This window comes from Schistocerca cancellata, chromosome 5 (assembly GCF_023864275.1).
Source record: "Schistocerca cancellata isolate TAMUIC-IGC-003103 chromosome 5, iqSchCanc2.1, whole genome shotgun sequence".
Classification (NCBI taxonomy): domain Eukaryota; kingdom Metazoa; phylum Arthropoda; class Insecta; order Orthoptera; family Acrididae; genus Schistocerca; species Schistocerca cancellata.
The window spans coordinates 336221089-336243385 of NC_064630.1; the positions used below are offsets into that span (position 1 = coordinate 336221089).

The 22297-nt window shown below is 43.0% G+C and overlaps 1 protein-coding gene across 1 annotated transcript in view; it reads left to right on the forward strand.

Moving 5' to 3' along the window:
- The window catches only part of LOC126188270 (glutamate receptor 1-like), a 1232223-nt gene that overhangs the window by 918992 nt on the left and 290934 nt on the right, over positions 1-22297 (forward strand). Inside the window, exons 6-7 of the mRNA XM_049929849.1 lie at positions 1855-1975; positions 20238-20402. Of these exons, the coding sequence (XP_049785806.1) occupies positions 1855-1975; positions 20238-20402 (286 nt within the window). The remainder of the gene's footprint in view (positions 1-1854; positions 1976-20237; positions 20403-22297) is intronic.

The following is a 22297-nucleotide window of genomic DNA, read 5'->3' on the forward strand; positions in this document are numbered from 1 at the left end:
TGTGGTTATTTAATATTTAGATTTCGCCTCACACCAGATTTCACGAGTACATTTTACATGTAAAACTAGGGTAATTTCGATCCTCTGTATCTCGAAAGCGGTTAAAGATATCGAGAATATTTTAAGGTCCTTCGAGTTCAGTATCTTAGGAAAATATCCTAACAATTTCATCAGTTTCACTACATAGCCGTCATTAAATCCGCGGCTCGGTTTTGGTACCCAAAAATTATGTTTTTAGGGTGTTTCTCAATAACCAATAAATATTCTGAAAACGAGAAGATGACAGTTCTAGATAAATGCCTAGAGAATATACCGTTAAAATTTGAGCACTTTGTTGCAGTTGGTTATTTACATATCCGCTGCTGACAGCGAAAAAATGGTGAAAACCACTTTTGCTGGTTTCTTAGGAGCCGCCAATGAACTAAATTGTGCCATAGTAAGCCCCGTAACGCACACCATAGACCACATCTAATGAAAAAAGAACCAACTGATTTGTTCCGTTTGTCCAAGCTGGAGGAAGTCTGTAATTTTGAATCTTTGATCCAGTACTGTAGCATAGTTACAGCAAGACGATCCTTCTGTTGGGTGTACAAAGGGTCCCTGCCTTAAGGAATTTCCAAAACACTTGACGGTAACTTCCTTGGTATCCACAAATTACAGTAGCTGCATTGGTCAAACACAGACCATATTTGGATTGAAATAGCTTTGTGATTGACGTCTGAGCGAGTCTCCACTAAGACATCCTTCTTCTTCTACACTACAGACTGTTACCGATGGTCCGAGCGTAGGGAACAGGTTCTCAGATATTTGAGTGGTTCTAAGACGTTTCAAGAAATAGAAACCTGTACGTTGCCCGATGTGGCGAGTATTCATCAGAGTCAAAGGAATCGTCAGGAAGTGCGATAGAACCGTTCTTGTTCCTATATACATAAACGATTTGATGAATAAGGTGTGCAGCAGTTTGGGGCCACTGACGAATGAAGGTGTAGTTTACGGTCAAGTGTGGCCTTTGAGTGATTGTAAAAGGATACAAGTTGACTTCGAAAGAATTTCTATTTCTTCCTAAGGATGACAGCTAGCTTTAAATGTTGAAAAATGTTAATGCAGACAAGCAGAAAAAGCAAACCGGTTATGTTCGAATACATTATTAGCTGAGTGATGCTTTCCACAGTCACGTCGATGAAGTATCTAAGCGCAGTGTTGCAAAGCGACATAAAACTGAAAGAGCACGTAAGGTCGATTGTAGGGAAGGTGAATGGTCGACTAAGTTTATTAGGAGAATTCTAGTAAATTATAGCTGATCTACAAAGGAGACCGTTTACAGAACATTTAAGTGACAAATGCTTGACTACTGCTCCTCGAGTGTTTGGGAAATGCTCTGTGAACTCAAATGGGAATCTTTGGAACGAAGAAGATATTCTTTGCGTGAAATACTGTTGAGAAAGTTTAGAGAACCGGTATTTGGACACGCTGCACAACTATCATATGGCCACTAACGCACATCTCGCGCAGCACCGTGATAACAAGAGACATCCGAGATCATACAGAAGTCTATAAGCAGTCGTTTTTCCGTCGCTCTGTTCGCTATTGGAACACGAAAGGCAATGACTAAAAGTTGTACGAGGTACGCTCCGCCATGCACCATATGGTATTTTTCGGTGTTTGTAGATGTGGTGTGGAAGGCGCCAGCCGTTGTGCAGTTGGAGTTATTTCTGGAGCGCCACAGGCTCGATTTGTTGCCTGTTTTGCTGGCAGATGGAGGCCTTGAGCTGAGTCCGCAATCTAGACAGACAAGTACGCGTAGACCAGTTGTTATGGGACAATGTATTAATGAGCACTTTTCAACTGTCGCAGGTGGAGCAACAAGTACGTGATACTGGACTGCCCGACAGAGATGGCGAAGGAGATCGTGGTGACGCACGTGCGGGACATTACACTCGGAAAGAGGACCTACCACTACCTCCTGAGCGGGCTGGTGAGTATAAAGTGTAAACGACGGTATACAGCAAAGTAAACCTATCGTTTTTTGAACTTTGTCCCTCTCAAATCCATTTAAATAACAGAGGGGAAGGAAACTAGAATTTACCGTTCCCTCCATGACAAGGTCATTAGAGACGGAGCAAAAAATTGATTTGGAAAGAACGAGGAAAAATCGGCTGTGACCTTTTCAGACGAAAATAATTCTTTAAATAAAAATCAGTGTTTAAAATGCGACGTTTTAAAATGGGACTAAAAGTATAAAATAATATCTTCTGGCTGCATACACAATACAAAATTGTTTAGGCTTTCGTGGCCACTTGTTGACTAACTGCCTGTTGGCTTTTGTCTCGGGTTCTTCGGCTGACGTTCGTCAGATGATTCTTCTCACGTTTCGCCAGCACGAGTGGCTGGCAGTCCCAAAGCTTCACTCTCCACTGCTGGTGGCTTTGACAACGCCAGTCACTGAAGCTTGTGAAACGTCAGAAGAATCTTCGGACGAACGTCGACCGAAGAACACGAGACAGAAGCCAATAGTCAGTTTGTCCATTCAGAAGACTAATCAAAAATAGATAATCCTGAAAATATGAGATTGTGAATTTTCAATAACTATGAATATACCTATAAGATTTGAAACGAAAAACATGGAGGGTATGCAATAGACAATACTGAGAAGATGAATCACTCATGCATTAATTATGTATTTCATGGTTTTAATTTTAAATCTCACAAATATTCTGATACCTATTGAAAATTCACAATCACAGATTTTCAGAGCTATCTCTGTGGAGTCAGGAATTTGTGAGGGCCAGGAGAAATTAGTTTAAACCTTTTAGTCCGCTTTAAAATGTGGTAAATTAAAAATTGATTTTATTTTAAATAATTATTTTCTTAATCAAACTAATTAATTCAGCTAAGGGTTCTTGGTGAAAAATTTTATATTATATTAACTAAACGAAGCACTTTTTTAGTCTGATTTCACAACTTTGTAACTTTAGAAAAATTATCAGCAGAAATAACATTTAGAGAGTAAGTCAAGACTCGATATTGTAAAAAGTTACTTGTTTATCTTCGTTTCGTTCTCATCTTTGGGATTAGTTATGTAACATAAAATGGGCTTTTAATACAAATAATGGGTCGTACAGTAATAATAATGTTTGTGAAAGAAGGCTAAAAAAGTCTTTAGTTTACTTAATGTAATGATTTTCTGACTTTTAGTCTTGCGTATGTGACATTTTTCGGTCCATTTGCCGTGTGGGATTAGCCGAGCGGTCTAGGGCGCTGCAGTCATGGACTGTGCGGCTGATCCCGGCGGAGGTTCGAGTCCTCCCTCGGGCATTGGCGTGTGTGTTTGTCCTTAGGGTAATTTAGGTTTAGTAGTGTGTAAGCTTAGGGACTGATGACCTAAGCAGTTAAGTCCCATAAGATTTCAAGCACATTTCAACATTTTTTTTCGTTCGGTATCTGTTCACTTGATGCAACCAATACATAGCTCTCTCCTACGTATCTCTCGCGAAAAGATGGTGAAGGTAAAAATTACACACATTCGAGCTAACACCGAGTCTTACCTGCTATTGTTCTTCCAGAAAATCGTTCGCAACTGAAACAGTAAAAAGGGGTAACAGCAATGTTTGACCAAAGTGCCCTCCGCCACAAACCAGACAAGAAGCATGTTAATATCGCATTCCATCCAATTATGAGGTATATTGAAAGCTTCATGTCTCTATCTTATCGAGAAATTAATTTAAAATCAACTGTAAAATTAACTGTAAAAGAAAGCATCCATATAAAAACATGTTAAACAAATTGCTCTCCGTCACACCACCACACTTCAGACAAGAAAGCGTTTTAACATTTCACTGTGATGATGTTCTGGATGAGTCGAAAGTTTTAAGTCTCTAGGTCATTTGGAAGTTAGTTGAAAATCAGTTGCAAAATTTGTACCGAACAGGCAGGCTGACAAGAAGGCGACATAATTAAAAACGTGGTAGAATTCTAACATTTGGTATAAGCTTTCGACAAGATCGCATGTCAAAGATTTGATCCGGTCTCCTCCAAATGCGAATACCCTTCAGTACAGCAGTAGCCTAGTGTACGCTCGTATTTGAATTAAAAATTTTTAACAAGTACCCACCTCACAAATTCGCACACAAAACCTTTTTACATGCACAAGCTACGTTTTCTGACGTAATCTTTAGTTCTTATTCACTAGTTGGCTGTGATTGGAAGTCAGATCACCGCAGCGTGTGAATCACTGACAGACGCAGAGTCGCAGTATCGTGTAGGCTGCCTATATTACATCACAAAAATCTGATAGAAAAAATGGCTTCTTTTACAATTGGCTAAGGACTCGCTAATACCCGTATAAGATGACGGTTTCCAGACGCCGGTAGTCGAACCACTGGTGATACGCGAGGACATGTCAGGCCATACACGCATTAATAGAGGTAAAATTATTCCATTATGTGACTTTATTTGTAAAGTAAAATTACAGTGCGAAAACTGATCAATAAAAGTACCATCTGTGTAGTATTAAAGAAAATGGACTTAACACACAATGTTTGTTTCGGACTGTACGCAAAACACAGGAAGTTCGGTTGTACCCCCCCCCCCCCCCCCGCTCCTCCGCCGCCCCCTCCCGCCACCCAATCCTTCATTACTCTTCAATGCCTTGGCCGGGAATAATTCATCTTGTTTTGACTTTGACGATACTTTGATCGAAACTTATCATGTCGCTTTGCAACTACTGCCAACTTCTGCAGTGTTGCAATGTGAGGCGCTGCAGTAGTCATTATGCAATGAATGGTTTGTTGTTGTTGCTTTCGCTTTGTTTGATGTTGCGATAAATGGTATCGTAATGCGAAGAAAGCTTGTGTCTGGAACCGCTGTTCAAAAAAATGGTTCAAATGGCTCTGAGCACTATGGGACTTAACATCTATGGTCATCAGTCCCCTAGAACTGAAAACTACTTAAACCTAACTAACCTAAGGACAGCACACAACACCCAGTCATCACGAGGCAGAGAAAATCCCTGACCCCGCCGGGAATCGAACCCGGGCGCGGGAAGCGAGAACGCTACCGCACGCCCACGAGCTGCGGACAACCGCTGTTCCAAAGCTGATTTTGACTACTATAACCGTGAAGTGAAGTTTAAATTTATTGTGTGAATTACATGTGACCGATTTTTAAGTTAAGCATGAAGCGATTTTTAAGTCAGAAAGCTCTTTCCTCCGTCAAGGATGCAGTAAAATGAACCTAAGCTACACCTAACCACAAGTGTAATTAAACCTACTTACAACTTGGCTTTTCAGTGAAGATCGGTACAGAAGGCAGTGAAAACCCATTTCTCCAACGCTTTGTTTGATTAGGAACGCATACAAATCAAACCAGGAAGCCTTCTTTATTAAAACGTCATCAAAGTTGTAAGCACTCCGAGTTACTCGGTAAACGAATTGACTTTTTTCTAAGGATATCTTTGTCTCGTAAACAGGAATTCCAATATATGGCAAATTTGTTTACATTTATATTAACCTGATAAAAGTCTCATACTTGGCTGGTTTTAGGATTGCAAAGACACGGAAACCTCACACCGTCGTTTGTTGCTACTTACACGTCTGAAAGTGGGTTTTATTAGTTGTTGTACATTGAAAATAAATACAGAAGCAGACTTAGTGTTGAAGAAGACTTGATAATTATGTTGAACTAATTCGAGCGGGACTTTGAAGCTCTGGTTAAAGATAAACATTAACATTCTTCAAAAAGAAGCATGTAGGTGTTCTTTCATTAGAATATAAGCTTGACAACTGAATAATTATTTTGAAGTCTGATTTACCGTCACTGTTCCATATGATTCTTATTTTTCTTTTTATACTCTAATTTATCAAGTATGTTCCACGTTCAGATCATTACTCTCTTGCAGACTGATTTACACTGCTTGCCTCTCTTCTGAAGTCACGACGAGCTGCATGTCAGTGTTATGAAGAGGTCAGGTGGTCCATATTTTCTTATCTAGTCATGGCATCTTGAGTGTATTTATGCATGATGAGCGTTCTAGTGTCGCCAGTGCTTCCGTCAGTTATGATTGCGTCGCTAAGGTGGACGCGTTCTTCCGTGCGTAATTTCTTTTGATTCAATCTCATATAAGGCATCCGTTCCGCTTGTATTTTTGCATACATATCCACCAGAAATTGTTGCAAAAAAACGGCGAGTGTTGAGAATGCGACTGTATGTTTGTTTCATTGTCTCTGGTCGCTAAGCCGTAAGCATAGAACTCCTTCGAAGTGACATTTTTTTGGTTCTACGCCTGTTTCAGCTTGGCTTTGTTTCACATTAATATGATATCCGTCCTCTTCGTGCAGAAATATTAATGGATACTGGAGGCCACATATGAACGGTGTGTTTCTGCACCCCTCTTCTTCTTTGTGCAATTATGTCACGGCTTTTGTTATCATTATGCACAATTATGATGGCGAGTTCGTATATCTGAGGTGCATTAAATCGACGTTCGTGTTCTCCACTTGGTCTTTAGTCGACTTCAATTATAACTTCATAGTCATCAGAAATCATTCGGTCAAGAGCTGTATTGAATATGTGTATTAGTTGACAGTATTTGTGGAAGATCCTTTGGATATCTTGAACTACTTCTTTTCTCAATCCACTGAAATTTGCGCATCGTTGATACATTTCTGTTTATTCATTTCCGATGAAATAGACTTGCAGAAATTTGTGGTCTTCCTTGTGTAGTGGTAGTCTTGATCCCATGATGTGACAGACTTCTTGTCGGATGCAAGAAACATAGTCGGTTTTATCTCTGTTAGTATTACCGAAGTAACACCGAAAGAAGGCATTTGGATGCACGTGTAGTACGCTTTTATATTTGGAGGAAACTGTTTTGATTCTGGAGTATCCCCGATCATTTAATGTAAAAATTCCTGCTTCCAGTGGTGGTAATCAATTTTCCATTCCTGCAACACAATCCCGATGTTTCTCTATTGAATTTTTTCGCGTTGCGGAGTTGGCAGATGTTATCTATTTTTCCGATTGCGACGTGTTTGTGTTTGTTATATTCTTTCGTCGGGTCGTAGTGGAATACTTCATTTGTTAGGTTTTACTGTTTACTTGTCTTCGTCATCGCTTCTCGGAGGGTGATATTTTCATGTCCGGTTTGAATTGGCTGTCTTTTATTATAAGATTGTGTCACAATTCATGATCCTTCAATCCATTCATTTCGTTGTTCTTTCTTTGCTTTCTTTGCTTGTCACGGTGCTCATTCTCGTTAAGTACACTTTACACATTCTGTTTTCGATTTATACTCTGTCAGTGTATCTTTTCATCACTCGCACTTCGCTGTTTGTTTTTATTCAATCACAGCACCACTTTTTCGGTTCCTCTCTGCGTTATTGATAAGAAACGGGCGTTTGAACCCAATACGAGTCTTTACCAATGGCTAGCCCCACCAGTGGCGAATTCCACAACAAACCACATTTCACAACATTCGAAATGTTCTGGAATGGTCCACAGTTATCTGAAATGTTCCGGGATGTTCCCGAACATTCTGGAATCTTCCCAAATGCCAGACTATTCCCGAAGATTCCAGAACATTCTGGGTCATTGTCGAACATTCCAGGACATGCTGGAGTGTTATGGAATTCTCTCGAATACTATTCAATGATCTGGAATTTCTAGAAGGAAAAACTTCCTAGCCCTCATATCTTCAAAAGCCACAACGGGAACCTTATTCATGGATGGAGGACGGAGGGGTACCACAGAATATAACTTCCTTCATCGTACAGGGACTCGTTTCTGAGTTTTAGGGGCACGCACATTGTACATTTACTTTCGTGATGTGTACTGAATTGATGAGAAGTTGTCAGAAACGTACAAGATATCTTAAGATCCAAAACGTCTGACAGATGGGTACCTGATTCATGAGGTATCATGAAGGTAAAAATATGGTCCAAATGGCTCTGAGCACTATGGGACTTAACATCTGAGGTCATCAGTCCCCTAGAACTTAGAACTACTTAAACCTAACTAACCTAAGGACATCACACACATCCATGCCCGAGCCAGGATTCGAACCTGCGACCGTAGCGGTCGCGCGGTTCCAGACTGTAGCGCTTAGAACCGCTCGGCCACCCAGGCCAGCCTATCATTAAGGTAATTTCTATACAATAAAATGTCATTAGTAAAATAAAATAAAGTTTTTTTCCGGATTGTTGTGCTACTAGCAATCGGAAACAGTTGTTAAAAACAGTCAATATCGCCATTATAGCATTAAAAGGACTGTAGATGTCATTGCAGCGCAATTTAACCGAGCTGTTGTGGCGGCTGTAGCCTTCATTGTAGGCGAGTAACAACAATGCGAGAGCAAAGTAAAACTCTCACTGTAGTAAGACATTTTTTCATTTTTTCCGAGTAATTCATCATTATGAAACGTCATAAAATAAAAGTTAATCGCCATGAATTGAAAGAAGAATTTAAAAGTGGCAAACGAAAATTCTTTTTTTTAAGTCTCATCAGTTCATTAAATTATAAACTGTATAGAAATGTTATACACTCTATGAATATTATTGAAATCCCCAGTCGTGGTTTTCTATCTCCTGTGAAGTCCAATTTCAGGAACTAATGTTAAAATTTTGATACTGTTTTCACTGGTAGACTAATTCACGAAGGACGTTTGTGAACATAATTTCTAATTATGGTAATGATTAGTGTGTACGTTAAGTATTGTTTCCTGTTCCACATTTAATGGGCTTTTGGAGTGACGCATTGGACCTACGAGCTGGACAGCTACAGCTGAAGCGATATCTGGCAGGAAAATCAATAAAGCAAACAGATGCTGCAACACCTGAGAGCAGCGAAGCTTGACTAGAATTTATGCTCCTTTACATATCTTCTGTACATATTATAAATTGCTCGCACGAAAGACATTCCTGTCTGTATATGACGGCTAGTTTTCACTAACAGAAAAACAGATGTATCACGAAAGTTTGCACATATAATTCATTACCACTACGCCAGAAAAGTCCCAGAATCCAGGCAGTAAGTAAACTAGCCAACAAAGTTTTACATTTTTTCTGCAGCTGGCATAAAGAAGCTGATCTTCATGCTTTCGGGTGTGGTAATAACGACACGGTAAGGAAAACGCAAGATTAGCTCTCGGTTTGAAGTTATGATAACCTTACTTTATTACCCTGAAAAGCTTGTGCATATATTTGCCTTGGTATTATCCCTTGGAGGAAGGTCACTAAGGGCGCAACCGCTCGGCTACCACTGAAGCAGTCCGCTTTCCCTGGTATCTGATTACCATGTCTGAAATTTTCTGGTGGAAGCGTTCTCTGTGCTCGTCGGTTACAGCACCACAGTTGATGGAATCTAGGAAATTTAACTTTAAGGACATCCCAGTCTACTGTAGCAGTTACAGTTTTCTGCTTCCCTCTTTATTTCCTATAATGTTTGTTGACACTTGAACAAAGGCATCCTAAGCCAACATCTCACAAACTATCCTGATAGTATTGAAACGCTGTCGGCCGGTGTAGCCGAGCGGCTCTAGGTGCTTCAGTCCTGAGCCGCGCTGCTGCTACGGTCGCAGGTTCGAATCCTGCCTCGAGCATGGATATGTGTGATGTCCTTAGGTTAGTTATGTTTAAGTAGTTCTAAGTCTAGGGGCTGATGACCTCAGATGTTAAGTCCCATAGTGCTTAGAGCCATTTGAAACAATTTGTTCAATCGCTCATCGTTGCAGCTTTCGTTTTGGGGACCCACGAAAATCCCTTCTTTTATGTTCGTCTCACTAAGACGTGGAAATTATTCACGCAAGTAAATAAATGCTTCCTCATTGTTGTCCATGGCCTTAAGGAAGCTTTTCATTGGGCCCATTGTTATATGAAGAGCAGAGAGAATTATGTTCTTGGATTCGGCAAGTGCTTCGTACGTAACATTGTGAGATCTCGGTTCAAGTGAATGTCGCTTACGTCGGTACCAGAGGTACAGGAAGAAACAGAATTTCGTGTAGCTGTGTTGTAGCCCAAGTAATATGCTTGGGACTTTCAGACGGGTGGAAATCCGCCGTTTAAACTTCTCATAGTTCAATCGCAATAACAACTGTTTCATGTCATCATATGTATCTTTCATGCAAGGTACATACCCAGTCGTAATCAATCGTAACACTTTGCCATTATGCAGTAGCACACACTTGAGACTTTCTTTGGAGGAGTTGACGAACTACCTCCACTAATCACTATTCTAGTCAATACCCCTACCTACCGTTAGTCCCTGTACACCATTACAAAATACCAATTTCTTTTTCACTTTCGAAAAATGGAAGGAATGTCATATAGAAATTACGGAACGCAATTACATTTACCATCTCATCAAGACAATTCCACTGCTGTAATCTTGACGCCAACAGTGCTGCTTTATCTTTCGGCAAGTTCAGATCTCTGACTAAGTCATTAACTTCACACTGTGCTATTTTGTGAAGATCTGCGAATTCAACGTTACACACGAAGTCAAGATATTTCGAAGTACTGGATTTTGAAGGTAACGGTACAGCACTAGTACCAATACCACAATCAGGCGCGACAGGAACAGGCAGACCGTCTCCCTGAGGGACTGGTCGCATGGCCAAGGGCTTGTTACGACGTGTCAACGAAGGGTTTCTCTTCGTAGACACAACATGTGTCAATGAAGTTGTCGTACAAAAGTACCAATCATTCACGTGGTTTGATGGTTCTCGCCAGATCGTGGGTATAGCAAAGTCCATGGAAGATCTTTTACTATTCAGCCATGCATGAAGACTCGAGACACAAGCTATCCAACATACATGAGGATCCCAGCGTTTATCCCGGTCTCCTATTGCACAGCCAGAGTACGGTCTGTACGCCCTCCTAACAAAAAATGGTTCAAATGGCTCTGAGCACTGTTGGACTTAACATTTGAGGTCATCAGTCCCCTAGAACTTGGAACTACTTAAACCTAACTAACCTAAGGACATCACACACATCCATGCCCGAGGCAGGATTCGAAACTGCGACGGTAGCGGTCGCGCGGTTCCAGACTGAAGCGCCTAGAACCGCTCGGCCACACCGGACGACGACTCACTTTCGACCGACAACTAACATGGAAACGGCGTTATTGACCTCTCTTGCGGTTTCAGTGTAGCCTGTCGGCAAATGTAGCAAAACTTGTCAGCACCCTTTACGCATTTCTGACGCATGTTGAATCACAGGAACTACAATGAACACACACACAAACTACACTTTAGTAACACGTTCGTCTAGCATACTCAAGAACACAGCTTGTAACAGACTGAAAATACCCTTAAATGAATCATGGTTCGTTCATCCCTTCTTCCTAGCCTTCCCCTTATTGCTACAACCCCAGGCTAAAAATAGAGACAAAATACACACAGCAGTTGTTGCCTGAATCTTCACCACTGTGATCAACGACAGCGAGATTTCGAAGACTATATGGGAAGGAGCTGACGATGAATGCTAATAAAATATATTTGGAGGTGTGAATTACACATCGCCTGCAGTCACAACCTTTCATGTTTTATTAACTACACGATGCTTTTCGGTCCCTGTGGGTCCATATTCAGGTGTACTTTGTCTTAACACATGTTTTATTTCTTCTCATGATTGAGGTGAAATGCATATTCCACATAATCCAAGGAAAGCATTTTCAACATTTTAGTACCGGCAAACATTCTTTTCTCCGTCGTTATAGTACATGTCACTTCATTCAGGATCTACATTTGCACACACATGTTTATAAACACTGCACAGATGTTTTTGCACGTGGTTAACTTGGAAACGAGAGCTACTTTGAGTTTTCTGTTGTCGTTTCCGTTATCAATGTATTTGGTATTGTTGACAAGCTTTTATTTCATCCCAATTATATTTTCACTTTGGCTAGTGTTACAGGACGTAATTACCGCACCTATCGTCTCCACGATTTCTACCTCATCATTTGCGACCATCCTATCCACATTAAAATACCTAAGACTCACTTTCAAATGGTTCAAATGGCTCTAAGCACTATGCGACTTAACATCTGATGTCATCAGTCCGCTAGACTTAGAACTACTTAAACCTAACGAACCTAAGGACATCACACACATTCACGCTTGAGGCGGGATTCGAACCTGCGACCTTAGCAGCAGCGCGGTTCCGGACTGAAGCGCCTAGAACCGCTCAGCCACAACGGCCGGCGACTCACTTTCGACCGACAACTAGCATGGAAACATCACCTGCTAACCATCCAACAGGAAGCTCACAGTAGACTAAGACTACTAAAACTACAAAATGGCCGAACATAGGGATGCACCCTCCTCTTGTCCTTCACACATACAAATTCCTGATCGCCCCATCCGTTGCTACGCAAGTGTGGCGTGGATGTATGCACAAGTTCTACAAGTCCTTCCAGGTCCTCGAACGCAACGCTTTCCGCCTCGTTTTCCTCATCCGTTTACCTTCTGCCACCATTATCCTTTGGCAGATCACCAAATACTCGCCGCTCCTCCCATTGAACACCTCCGAATAACCTACACCATCCGCAAACTCGACTCCAACAATTCTATTGTGTCCGCTCTCCATTCCCATTATCCACCTGCACACCCTCCAGGTCTTTCCCCAATGAAATTTGAACTGTCTTCTTCTCCTGGACCACAAACTCCGCCCCGACATGTACCGATCCTACCAACACTGAATCCACCCCAACCTATTCACCCACCCCCACTCCCCGCCATCCCGCTATAAGTTCACTCCTCGTCTTCTTCCTATACCACAACTCCTACTTTTCCCCTAACCTGTCGCCCTCACCTCCTTTTCCTTTCAAATTTATAGATCCCAATACCAGCCACCCATCTCTTTTTCTGCCCCGCACTCACCACTGTCTCATCACAACCTCTTCCCTGTTCTAAGTTCTCATCATAACCACTCTCATACCCACCGTTCTTTTCATAAACACTCTACCTGCCCAGGGCAGATCATTTTCCAGTTCGAGTGCTTCTAAATGTTTTTACCTATGCTATCCGCCCACATTTTATCACTATTTTAAACTATTCATGAAGACAGCCTTATTTCTTACGTTATCCCATTAACATCGCCGATTCCAAAAATTTTTAATTCGTGGAATTAGGGCGAATGAAATAACAATAAAGAAGAAAAAAAGACAAGTCGTCCGGCCATAGGTACTACCTGTGCGAAGTCGGGGTAGGTCAGTAGTCAATGTTCAAAAATTGCGTTATAGGCTTTTATTTTGAAAACAGCTCTAAAATGCTCTTTTGTGGGATATGATTATCACAATATGTCCCCTAGAGATCCTGCACCACAATATGTCTGAAAATCCTGTGTGGCGTCGTTCAGATGTTTTCTGTAGTTGATTGTGAAAGTTTGTAAATTGTCAGTCCAAGAGTAATAAATATCTACTGAGCTCTACACCACTGATTAGCTACATGACAACAGAAAAATGAATACTATAAGGGGTGGTCAAAAAGTTTCCTTTCGAACGCCTCCTGAATCGGTATGCCAAACCTGCTGCGCAAAGAAGTCCATAACTGACCGCTGCACTTCCTCGTCCAACAGGAGTGGTCGATACGTGAAGGCCTTTTTTAAGTAACCAAAGGAGTGATAATCGAATGGAGAGAGATTACAATTATACGGCCGGTGCTCGAGTGTCTCCTACTTGAGCTGTCGTAACTTCTGCGTTACGACATCTGCGATATGGGGACTCGCGTTATCATGAAGCACAGAACTTGGTGCACCATTCCTCAATGGTGGTTTGCGACAGACATGTTGCCCCATACTCATTCTTCATTCTACGATGGATGTCTACCGGCGCTGTCCTTCGGCAGCACAGCAAAGAATAGGAGCACGTTGATCATGTTTGGACGCATTTGTTTAATAACGTCGTCACAGCTCACGTTACCACATTTACCGCACGCACGTCGGAAAGGCTTGAATGTCACACAGACTCCATTCCTAAATGTCGGTGCTTATATACCCGCTTCGGAGTCGTGCTGCATTGCATGTACTGAAGTGTTTTTGTCGCCACTTATACACTCAGAAGCACTGAAAATAGCGCACCGAGGGAAGACGACTGGATCGAAATGAATTTATACGACATAATGATATAGATGAGACTTTCGCTTAATTGCAGAATCAATACATGTAAAAAAATACAGTGAGTGCGAGTAGACAAATACAGTGCATCATCAATAACGCTTGGACTATCTTTTGCTGCAATACATGCTGCACCCCCGTCTGGCATCGAGTTGATTAGATGTCTGATGTTGTCCTGAGATGGACTGGCCCAAAAAATCTTGAACAGCCTTTCCCAAATCATATATAGAGTGACGCAGCGGCATCTGGAGTTTCATAAGCTCCCACACATGCCCTATAGGGGCCATTTCAGGAGAGCAGACCAGCCATGGCAGAGTCGCAACATAACATAGCAAGTCTTGCCGAGCTGTATGCGGACGAGCATTATCATCATGGAGAAAATCTCTTGGTAGACCATGTAGGAAATGTACCACATGGGATTGAAGAATGTCGTCAACATAACGCCGACACGACAAGCTTCAACGTACCACAATTAGAGCGGAGCGAAAATCGTAGGCTGTGCCCCTCCAGGCCATTACGCCGGCTGTGCGGGCGGTGTGGCTCGTGCCAGATTTGGTCGAACTGTACCTTTCACCAGGCTGCCTCCACAACGGTATACGGCTATCATCCATTCCCCAAATGAATAGGGATTCGTCACTAAACTCCACGTTTTGCCAATCTGTGGCAGCCCACATCGATCTGGCTTCGCACCATTGTAGAGTCGCCGATATCTCAGTGGTAAAGGCAGTACACGACAAAGGTTCCTGGATTGCTAATATCATCCGCGAGATGAGTGTAAACGTTTTGTGGCACAACTGGCACCCGTACTTCTGCTTTTACTGTGTGGCGAAACACTGTAGTATCCCTGGTTTCTTGCCGCACGATCCTTCGATTCTCTCTCTTCGTCGTCTTTCTGGTGGCTCCAGTCCCGATACGGTGCATGTGGGTGCCACCTCGTGCCCACTGCTAAAAGCATCGTCTGACGGAACACTCCAGATTATCGCCGCAGCGAGTCTCAGGGCGTGTTGACCTGCATGAGGCTTTCAGGCCGATGTTTAGTCACCTTTCAAAAATGGCTTAACTGTGAGAAACATCGTCTAACACATCTGTCTGGCATTCCGCGCATACTAACGTCCTCCTCCAGTAGGGATGTAATTGTCACGCATATAACTCGTCAATTGTGCACCTTTTAAATAAAGTCCCTGCACGATTGCAGCACCACTGAATTAAGCTTAGGTCATTTTCATGCCGGATCTCAATGTACTTATTTGTAAAGTTTCGCGTCTGTATCTTTCTTCCCTCTGGGTGTGCCATTTTCAATGTTCCTGAGTGCATAAAAGAGTTTATTATAAATGACAATGAAATGTGTTTCTTCAGTTTCTCCTCTCGTATTTGTTGGGTACTAATAAGCGACAGTACACTCGTCGACTGTTCAATCATATGACTGTGTGGTTTTGTAAGACGTAAAGCGTCCACTTGTTGCAATCAACGTCTCTAAATGTCGTGGCGTGGAATCCAAGACGGACCTGATATGTTCCAGATGAATATCCTTCGACAAAATTAGTAAATGAATCTATAGATCATTATCTGTTGGGAGACGAGACAGATTGCAAGGAAAAGTTGTATCCATTGTTATTAAAGAAGGCTTGTACATCTCCCGCCACATGTGGTCTACTGACGTGCTACTGAAGACTATCTCATGGACTGCCCTGAAAGAGCAGATATATCTCTGCCTCCGAAATATACCTCTGGTTGGTTGCCCTCAGTATGTAGGACCCATCCCTCTTGTCAAGTGTCTGCTAGTGTCGTCAGTAATGATGGTAGTGGGAGTGCGCTCATTACAGCAGCATCCAACATGCATGAAGTCATGACTGCAGAGCAGACTGAACCCTTATTCGGCCGAAAACACTACGTTTAGCGAAGTCATTCACGTCCTCTGCGAAGTGCAAAAGGTTTTGTCGTTACTGTCCAACGGAAACCGACACAGCAAAAATAATGATAATAATCTATCGTTAGCAGAAGGTGTGGAACCATTGACGCAATCAGGTCCACAAACCGCTGCAATATTAAAGCGTCCAAATTACACTCTAGACGCTTTTGTATGGTACACATTGGGAACGGGAGCAAGCTGCGATCATCCTATGCTGTGGTAAATGTTCAAATGTGTGTGAATTCCTATGAGACCAAACTGCTGAGGTCATCGGTCCCTAGACTTACACACTACTTAAACTAACTTATGCTAAGAACAACACACACACCCATGCCCGACGGAGGACTCGAACCTGCGGCGGGAGTGGCCGCCCAATTCGTGACATGGTGCCTTTAACCGCGCGGTCACTCCGCACGGCGCTATGCTGTCGTACCGCCTCTGTCTTCCGTGCTATGTAGCAGCAGCATGGACTGTCACGGTTTGACAAAACAGTTTCCCAGACACTGTTAATTCCGAACACATTCAAATGCTGAAGTCAAAGATGTCTACTTGTTAGTAACGTATTTTACATTTACCCTTTATCTGGCCGCTTGACTTTTTGCTGTTATACCTTTCAAGGTATTCTGCGAGATCAGTTTGATTTATGATCTTTTTGGGCGTTGCGATCTTCATGATCGTTACTATATGAAAGGCAGCGAAACGTAAGCGATGTATCATAATAACCAATAATCTGTCGAGCCTTAATCGTTAGTGATCGTAGAAAATAATGTGGGAATCCTGCACTGCAGGGCAGCAGAATTTATTCGTCGTCGTCTTAGTTATATGAATAAACTTTCAGAGTATTTTTCAGTTCATGTCGTATACGACGTGGTTTCTGTGCAGTGTAAAGCAAATTTTTGGTGCAGTTCAGTGTAGGCTAACGAATGGGAACAGCAAGAAATCATTGATAAAGTACTGTAGATGTGTTTAGAACCTAGGACATAATTGTACAGTCTGGAATTCAGTAACAGTACATCACCACCTGTAGTTTGTTTGCAAGCTAGAATTTTGTGACGAACTTTCTTCTGTTAAGATGATTCGAACAAGTATCTTCCGTCGAAATTTGATATTGTACAGCTATCCAGTATTATAGTGAAGGCAATATAAGACTGTACAAGTGTTTAACTATCTCTGTTATTCTGGGTTCATTCTTACATATCCTGTTGAAAATACACTCCTGGAAATGGAAAAAAGAACACATTGACACCGGTGTGTCAGACCCACCATACTTGCTCCGGACACTGCGAGAGGGCTGTACAAGCAATGATCACACGCACGGCACAGCGGACACACCAGGAACCGCGGTGTTGGCCGTCGAATGGCGCTAGCTGCGCAGCATTTGTGCACCGCCGCCGTCAGTGTCAGCCAGTTTGCCGTGGCATACGGAGCTCCATCGCAGTTTTTAACACTGGTAGTATGCCGCGACAGCGTGGACGTGAACCGTATGTGCAGTTGACGGACTCTGAGCGAGGGCGTATAGTGGGCATGCGGGAGGCCGGGTGGACGTACCGCCGAATTGCTCAACACGTGGGGCGTGAGGTCTCCACAGTACATCGATGTTGTCGCCAGTGGTCGGCGGAAGGTGCACGTGCCCGTCGACCTGGGACCGGACCGCAGCGACGCACGGATGCACGCCAAGACCGTAGGATCCTACGCAGTGCCGTAGGGGACCGCACCGCCACTTCCCAGCAAATTAGGGACACTGTTGCTCCTGGGGTATCGGCGAGGACCATTCGCAACCGTCTCCATGAAGCTGGGCTACGGTCCCGCACACCGTTAGGCCGTCTTCCGCTCACGCCCCAACATCGTGCAGCCCGCCTCCAATGGTGTCGCGACAGGCGTGAATGGAGGGACGAATGGAGACGTGTCGTCTTCAGCGATGAGAGTCGCTTCTGCCTTGGTGCCAATGATGGTCGTATGCGTGTTTGGCGCCGTGCAGGTGAGCGCCACAATCAGGACTGCATACGACCGAGGCACACAGGGCCAACACCCGGCATCATGGTGTGGGGAGCGATCTCCTACACTGGCCGTACACCACTGGTGATGGTCGAGGGGACACTGAATAGTGCACGGTACATCCAAACCGTCATCGAACCCTTCGTTCTACCATTCCTAGACCGGCAAGGGAACTTGCTGTTCCAACAGGACAATGCACGTCCGCATGTATCCCGTGCCACCCAATGTGCTCTAGAAGGTGTAAGTCAACTACCCTGGCGAGCAAGATCTCCGGATCTGTCCCCCATTGAGCCTGTTTGGGACTGGATGAAGCGTCGTCTCACGCGGTCTGCACGTCCAGCACGAACGCTGGTCCAACTGAGGCGCCAGGTGGAAATGGCACGGCAAACCGTTCCACAGGACTACATCCAGCATCTCTACGATCGTCTCCATGGGAGAATAGCAGCCTGCATTGCTGCGAAAGGTGGATATACACTGTACTAGTGCCGACATTGTGCATGCTCTGTTGCCTGTGTCTATGTGCCTGTGGTTCTGTCAGTGTGATCATGTGATGTATCTGACCCCAGGAATGTGTCAATAAAGTTTCCCCTTCCTGGGACAATGAATTCACGGTGTTCTTATTTCAATTTCCAGGAGTGTACATTGCACCATAAGTTGCGCCAAACCAAGATCCTTGTCCACATATGAAGAACGATGGAATACACCTCAGTGTCAGTGTATTGTGGGCATCTGATTACACTTATGTGTTACAGTTATTTCGGGATGTTTCTTCTCCTTCGATTTACAGATTAATATTTTCCGCTTTTTGTCTTCTTTCAGTTGATGAAAGAGCATAATTCTTGTACATCAAGATAAGAAACACCAGTTACACCGAAAAAGAAAGGCCCATGAAGTTCCCACCGGGGTATGGCACAAAAAATATTCAATGTAGCAGAGCCTTGTTGCAACTATATCAGCTACTGGGAATTTTCAGATCCCCAGATGTGTACATTGTGTGTGTTCACGCTTCCATTTAGGTGAAATGTCGGTTCGTCACTGAAGACGACACGATCCAGAAAAACATATAGCAACCTTCTGTTTGCAAAGCAGGCACGTAAACCGTAGTCTCTAGTCCTCGGGGCAAACGATAAGGTCCTAGCTGTAAAAGCCCACTTAAAAATTTGCAGACAGACGACTCCGGAATTACTAACTCAGGAGTAGCCTCCCGAACTGATTAGTTTGGGATACAGGTGAAAGGCTCTCCCCGTTTAGCATGTTCTTCAGTGACTCTTGGTCGTTCCATATTCTTCCCTTTGCTCACTAATATACAAGCAAAAATGTCGGAGACGCTCTTTCATTTAAAGTACTACTTATAATTGTTACTTGAATGGAATAAATGCTACAAAGCCTTGAAACGCGTATATTCATTGTGAAACATCCTGTACAAGTGTATCTATTGTAGACAAGTATACAAGTGGAGCGAATAATATCTTACAATGTTACTCATAATCCGTCTTGATTGCAAAATGTTTATTCATATAACCGGTTTCGTTTCCTCTAGAACCAACTTCAGATCTGATATTTCGGTTACAGGAGTAACCTGTCCACACACAGCAACCTTCACATGTTGCGTCACAGCACGTATGTGACGCAGCATGCGAAGGTCACTGTGTGGACAGGTTACTCCTGTTACAGAAATATCAAATCTGAAGATGGTTCTAGAGGAACCGAAACCGGTTACATGAATAAACATTTCGAAATCATGACGGAATGTGACATTGTAAAACCACTGATTGCGGTTATCCCTGCAGACATTATGTCTGTTTTTGCAACGAATAATATCTGATAGTATAACTGTTTGTAGCAACAGTAGAACTTCATGAGTCCGCAGCTTGTGGTCGTGCGGTAACGTTCTCGCTTCCCACGCACGGGTTCCCGGGTTCGATTCCCGGCGGGGTCAGGGATTTTCTCTGCCTCGTGATGACTGGGTGTTGTGTGCTGTCCTTAGGTTAGTTAGCTTTAAGTAGTTCTAAGTTCTAGGGGACTGATGACCATAGATGTTAAGTCCCATAGTGCTCAGAGCCATTGTACATGTGTGTGTGTGTGTGTGTGTGTGTGTGTGTGTATGTTTGTGTATGTGCGCGCTGGGCATAAACATTGTACATGTGTGTGTGTGTGTGTGTGTGTGTGTGTGTGTGTGTGTATGTATGTGCGTGCGTGTCTGTCGTTAAGTGGCAATACTATTTCAGATAATGGATGACAGATGGGAGAGCGAAGTCATAGAGTACGGCGCCATCAACATCACAGGGTTTCGCATCGTTGACTCATCCAGAACTTACGTCCGCCAGTTTCTGGACAGCTGGCGGAAGTTCAACCATAGCTCATCAACTGCCGTATCCCACGGATACATATCGGTAAGTATTAGTAATTAGGCGAACGGGTGTGTTATACAAACGCATTTTCTGTAATGTGGACAGCGAATGATCGCTGACGGATATATGTAAAATATTCATATTCTGAAGTCTTTATATACACAGATACATTGAAACGGTGGCGCCTCGCGAAGATGCATTTGCGGCCGCGGTCTGCATCCACGCATGGATGGCGCGCGAGACAAAAGTAACCGGTGTACTGGTCAGCGGATTTAATTGGAAACGTTTATTAGCTGAACCGGATTAATTCTCTGCTCTGTTAAACTATCAAATCAATCTAACTAAGGCTCGCCAACATCGCGAGACAGTGCTAAACTTCTAACTGCTCCAGTCTCGATAACCAAAGCCCTATTACCAATAGAACTACCTTCAGAGAGGTCCGAGATACGACCACTCGAATACGTATATCGCTAACAGTTCACACACCGCTTCCAACTGACTACTTCCAACTCTCACCGATAATTATCACTACAACAAAGCAGGAATACGGTTCAGAATAAACGGGGAAAGAGTCTGAAACGGTCCTAACTTCTTTTTCCTTATTTTGACTGATTCCTATTTACCACTGCAGTTGGATTAACACTGTTTATGAAAAAGTAAATACGCTGCTGATGCCTTCCCCTCAATGACAGCTTATAAAACTTGGAAGTGCCTTAATGCATGTAACAGGTAAAGGTACTGTAGCAAAGCGTTCAGAAAACACCACGTAAACTGTAGGGATGAAGGCGTTTCACGCCCGCCCATTTAATCCAACCCCTATTCAGTCTGTTTCTGTTCCGAACTAATACGCCTCGTATATTATCCGGTAGATAGGGTTTTCCTCCAAGAAAGATTTGCTGCGATCACAGACACGGGACACAAGCACACTTCAATCGTATACAAAATGAATACCTATATGTGAGACATATAATAGATAAAATATCAACAAATATTATTTAGCAAGAGCTGTTGTAGCAAAAAATAACTCTGGGTTACTGTTTGCTACTGACGATGGGTATGTGGGTAGATAATGTAACTTTTGTTATACGAAAACAGTGTTCACAAAATTAGTGACCGACCAACTAAACGATCCCTAAACAATGAAATTGTCAGCACTGAGGAACGAGTAATAACGTGGATTGGAATACCGCAGCTGTGAACATTTTCGACTTCAAGTCGTTGTTAGCTGATTAAAATGCCACTATAGTTTCAAGAGCACTATCTTTAATAATTTGAGCTCACAGAAACAGTAGAACAAAATTGTTCAATCTTTATCCCTAGTTCCTTCAAAATGTCGTTAACTGAATTATAACCATTAGGCCAGCACACACTGTTTATGGCAGCTACGTAGAGCTCTGGCACTGAAATTGCCTTTTACTGAACTAATGTAATTTTAATTCGAGGCGTTACTCTAAGAGAAAGGTTAAAAAGTTAACTGAAAATTGAGTTGAACCTACGTGACCCATTTTAATAAATGCCGGTTGACAGTCAACAATTTGGCTGCAGAGATATGAGTTCGGCAGCTTCCTACCTGAGACGACTCTTGCAAGATCTCTGGTGCCGACGTTCCGCTGTTTCACTGATCGCCGCTCCGTCAGAATAAACCATAACTGAAACCTCTCTGGTCCTAAAGAAGAGCGGAACATGCCAATGAAGTTAATTTAATACCCAGAATGCAGAGTTCAAGAATACAACAGTGGACGGCCGGCAGAGCGTCACACCTGGTGCGCATTCCGCCCGTTCCTTTTTCACCTCACCAAAATCAAACCGTTCAAAAGTTCGTCCCTTCCATAGATTCCAATATAATTTTGGACATACCAAAGCGGACTATGGGCGGCTCACTGCCCGAAACGAAGAAAGTCCGTTTCACTTGTAATATTCATCGTATCTCGTAGCTG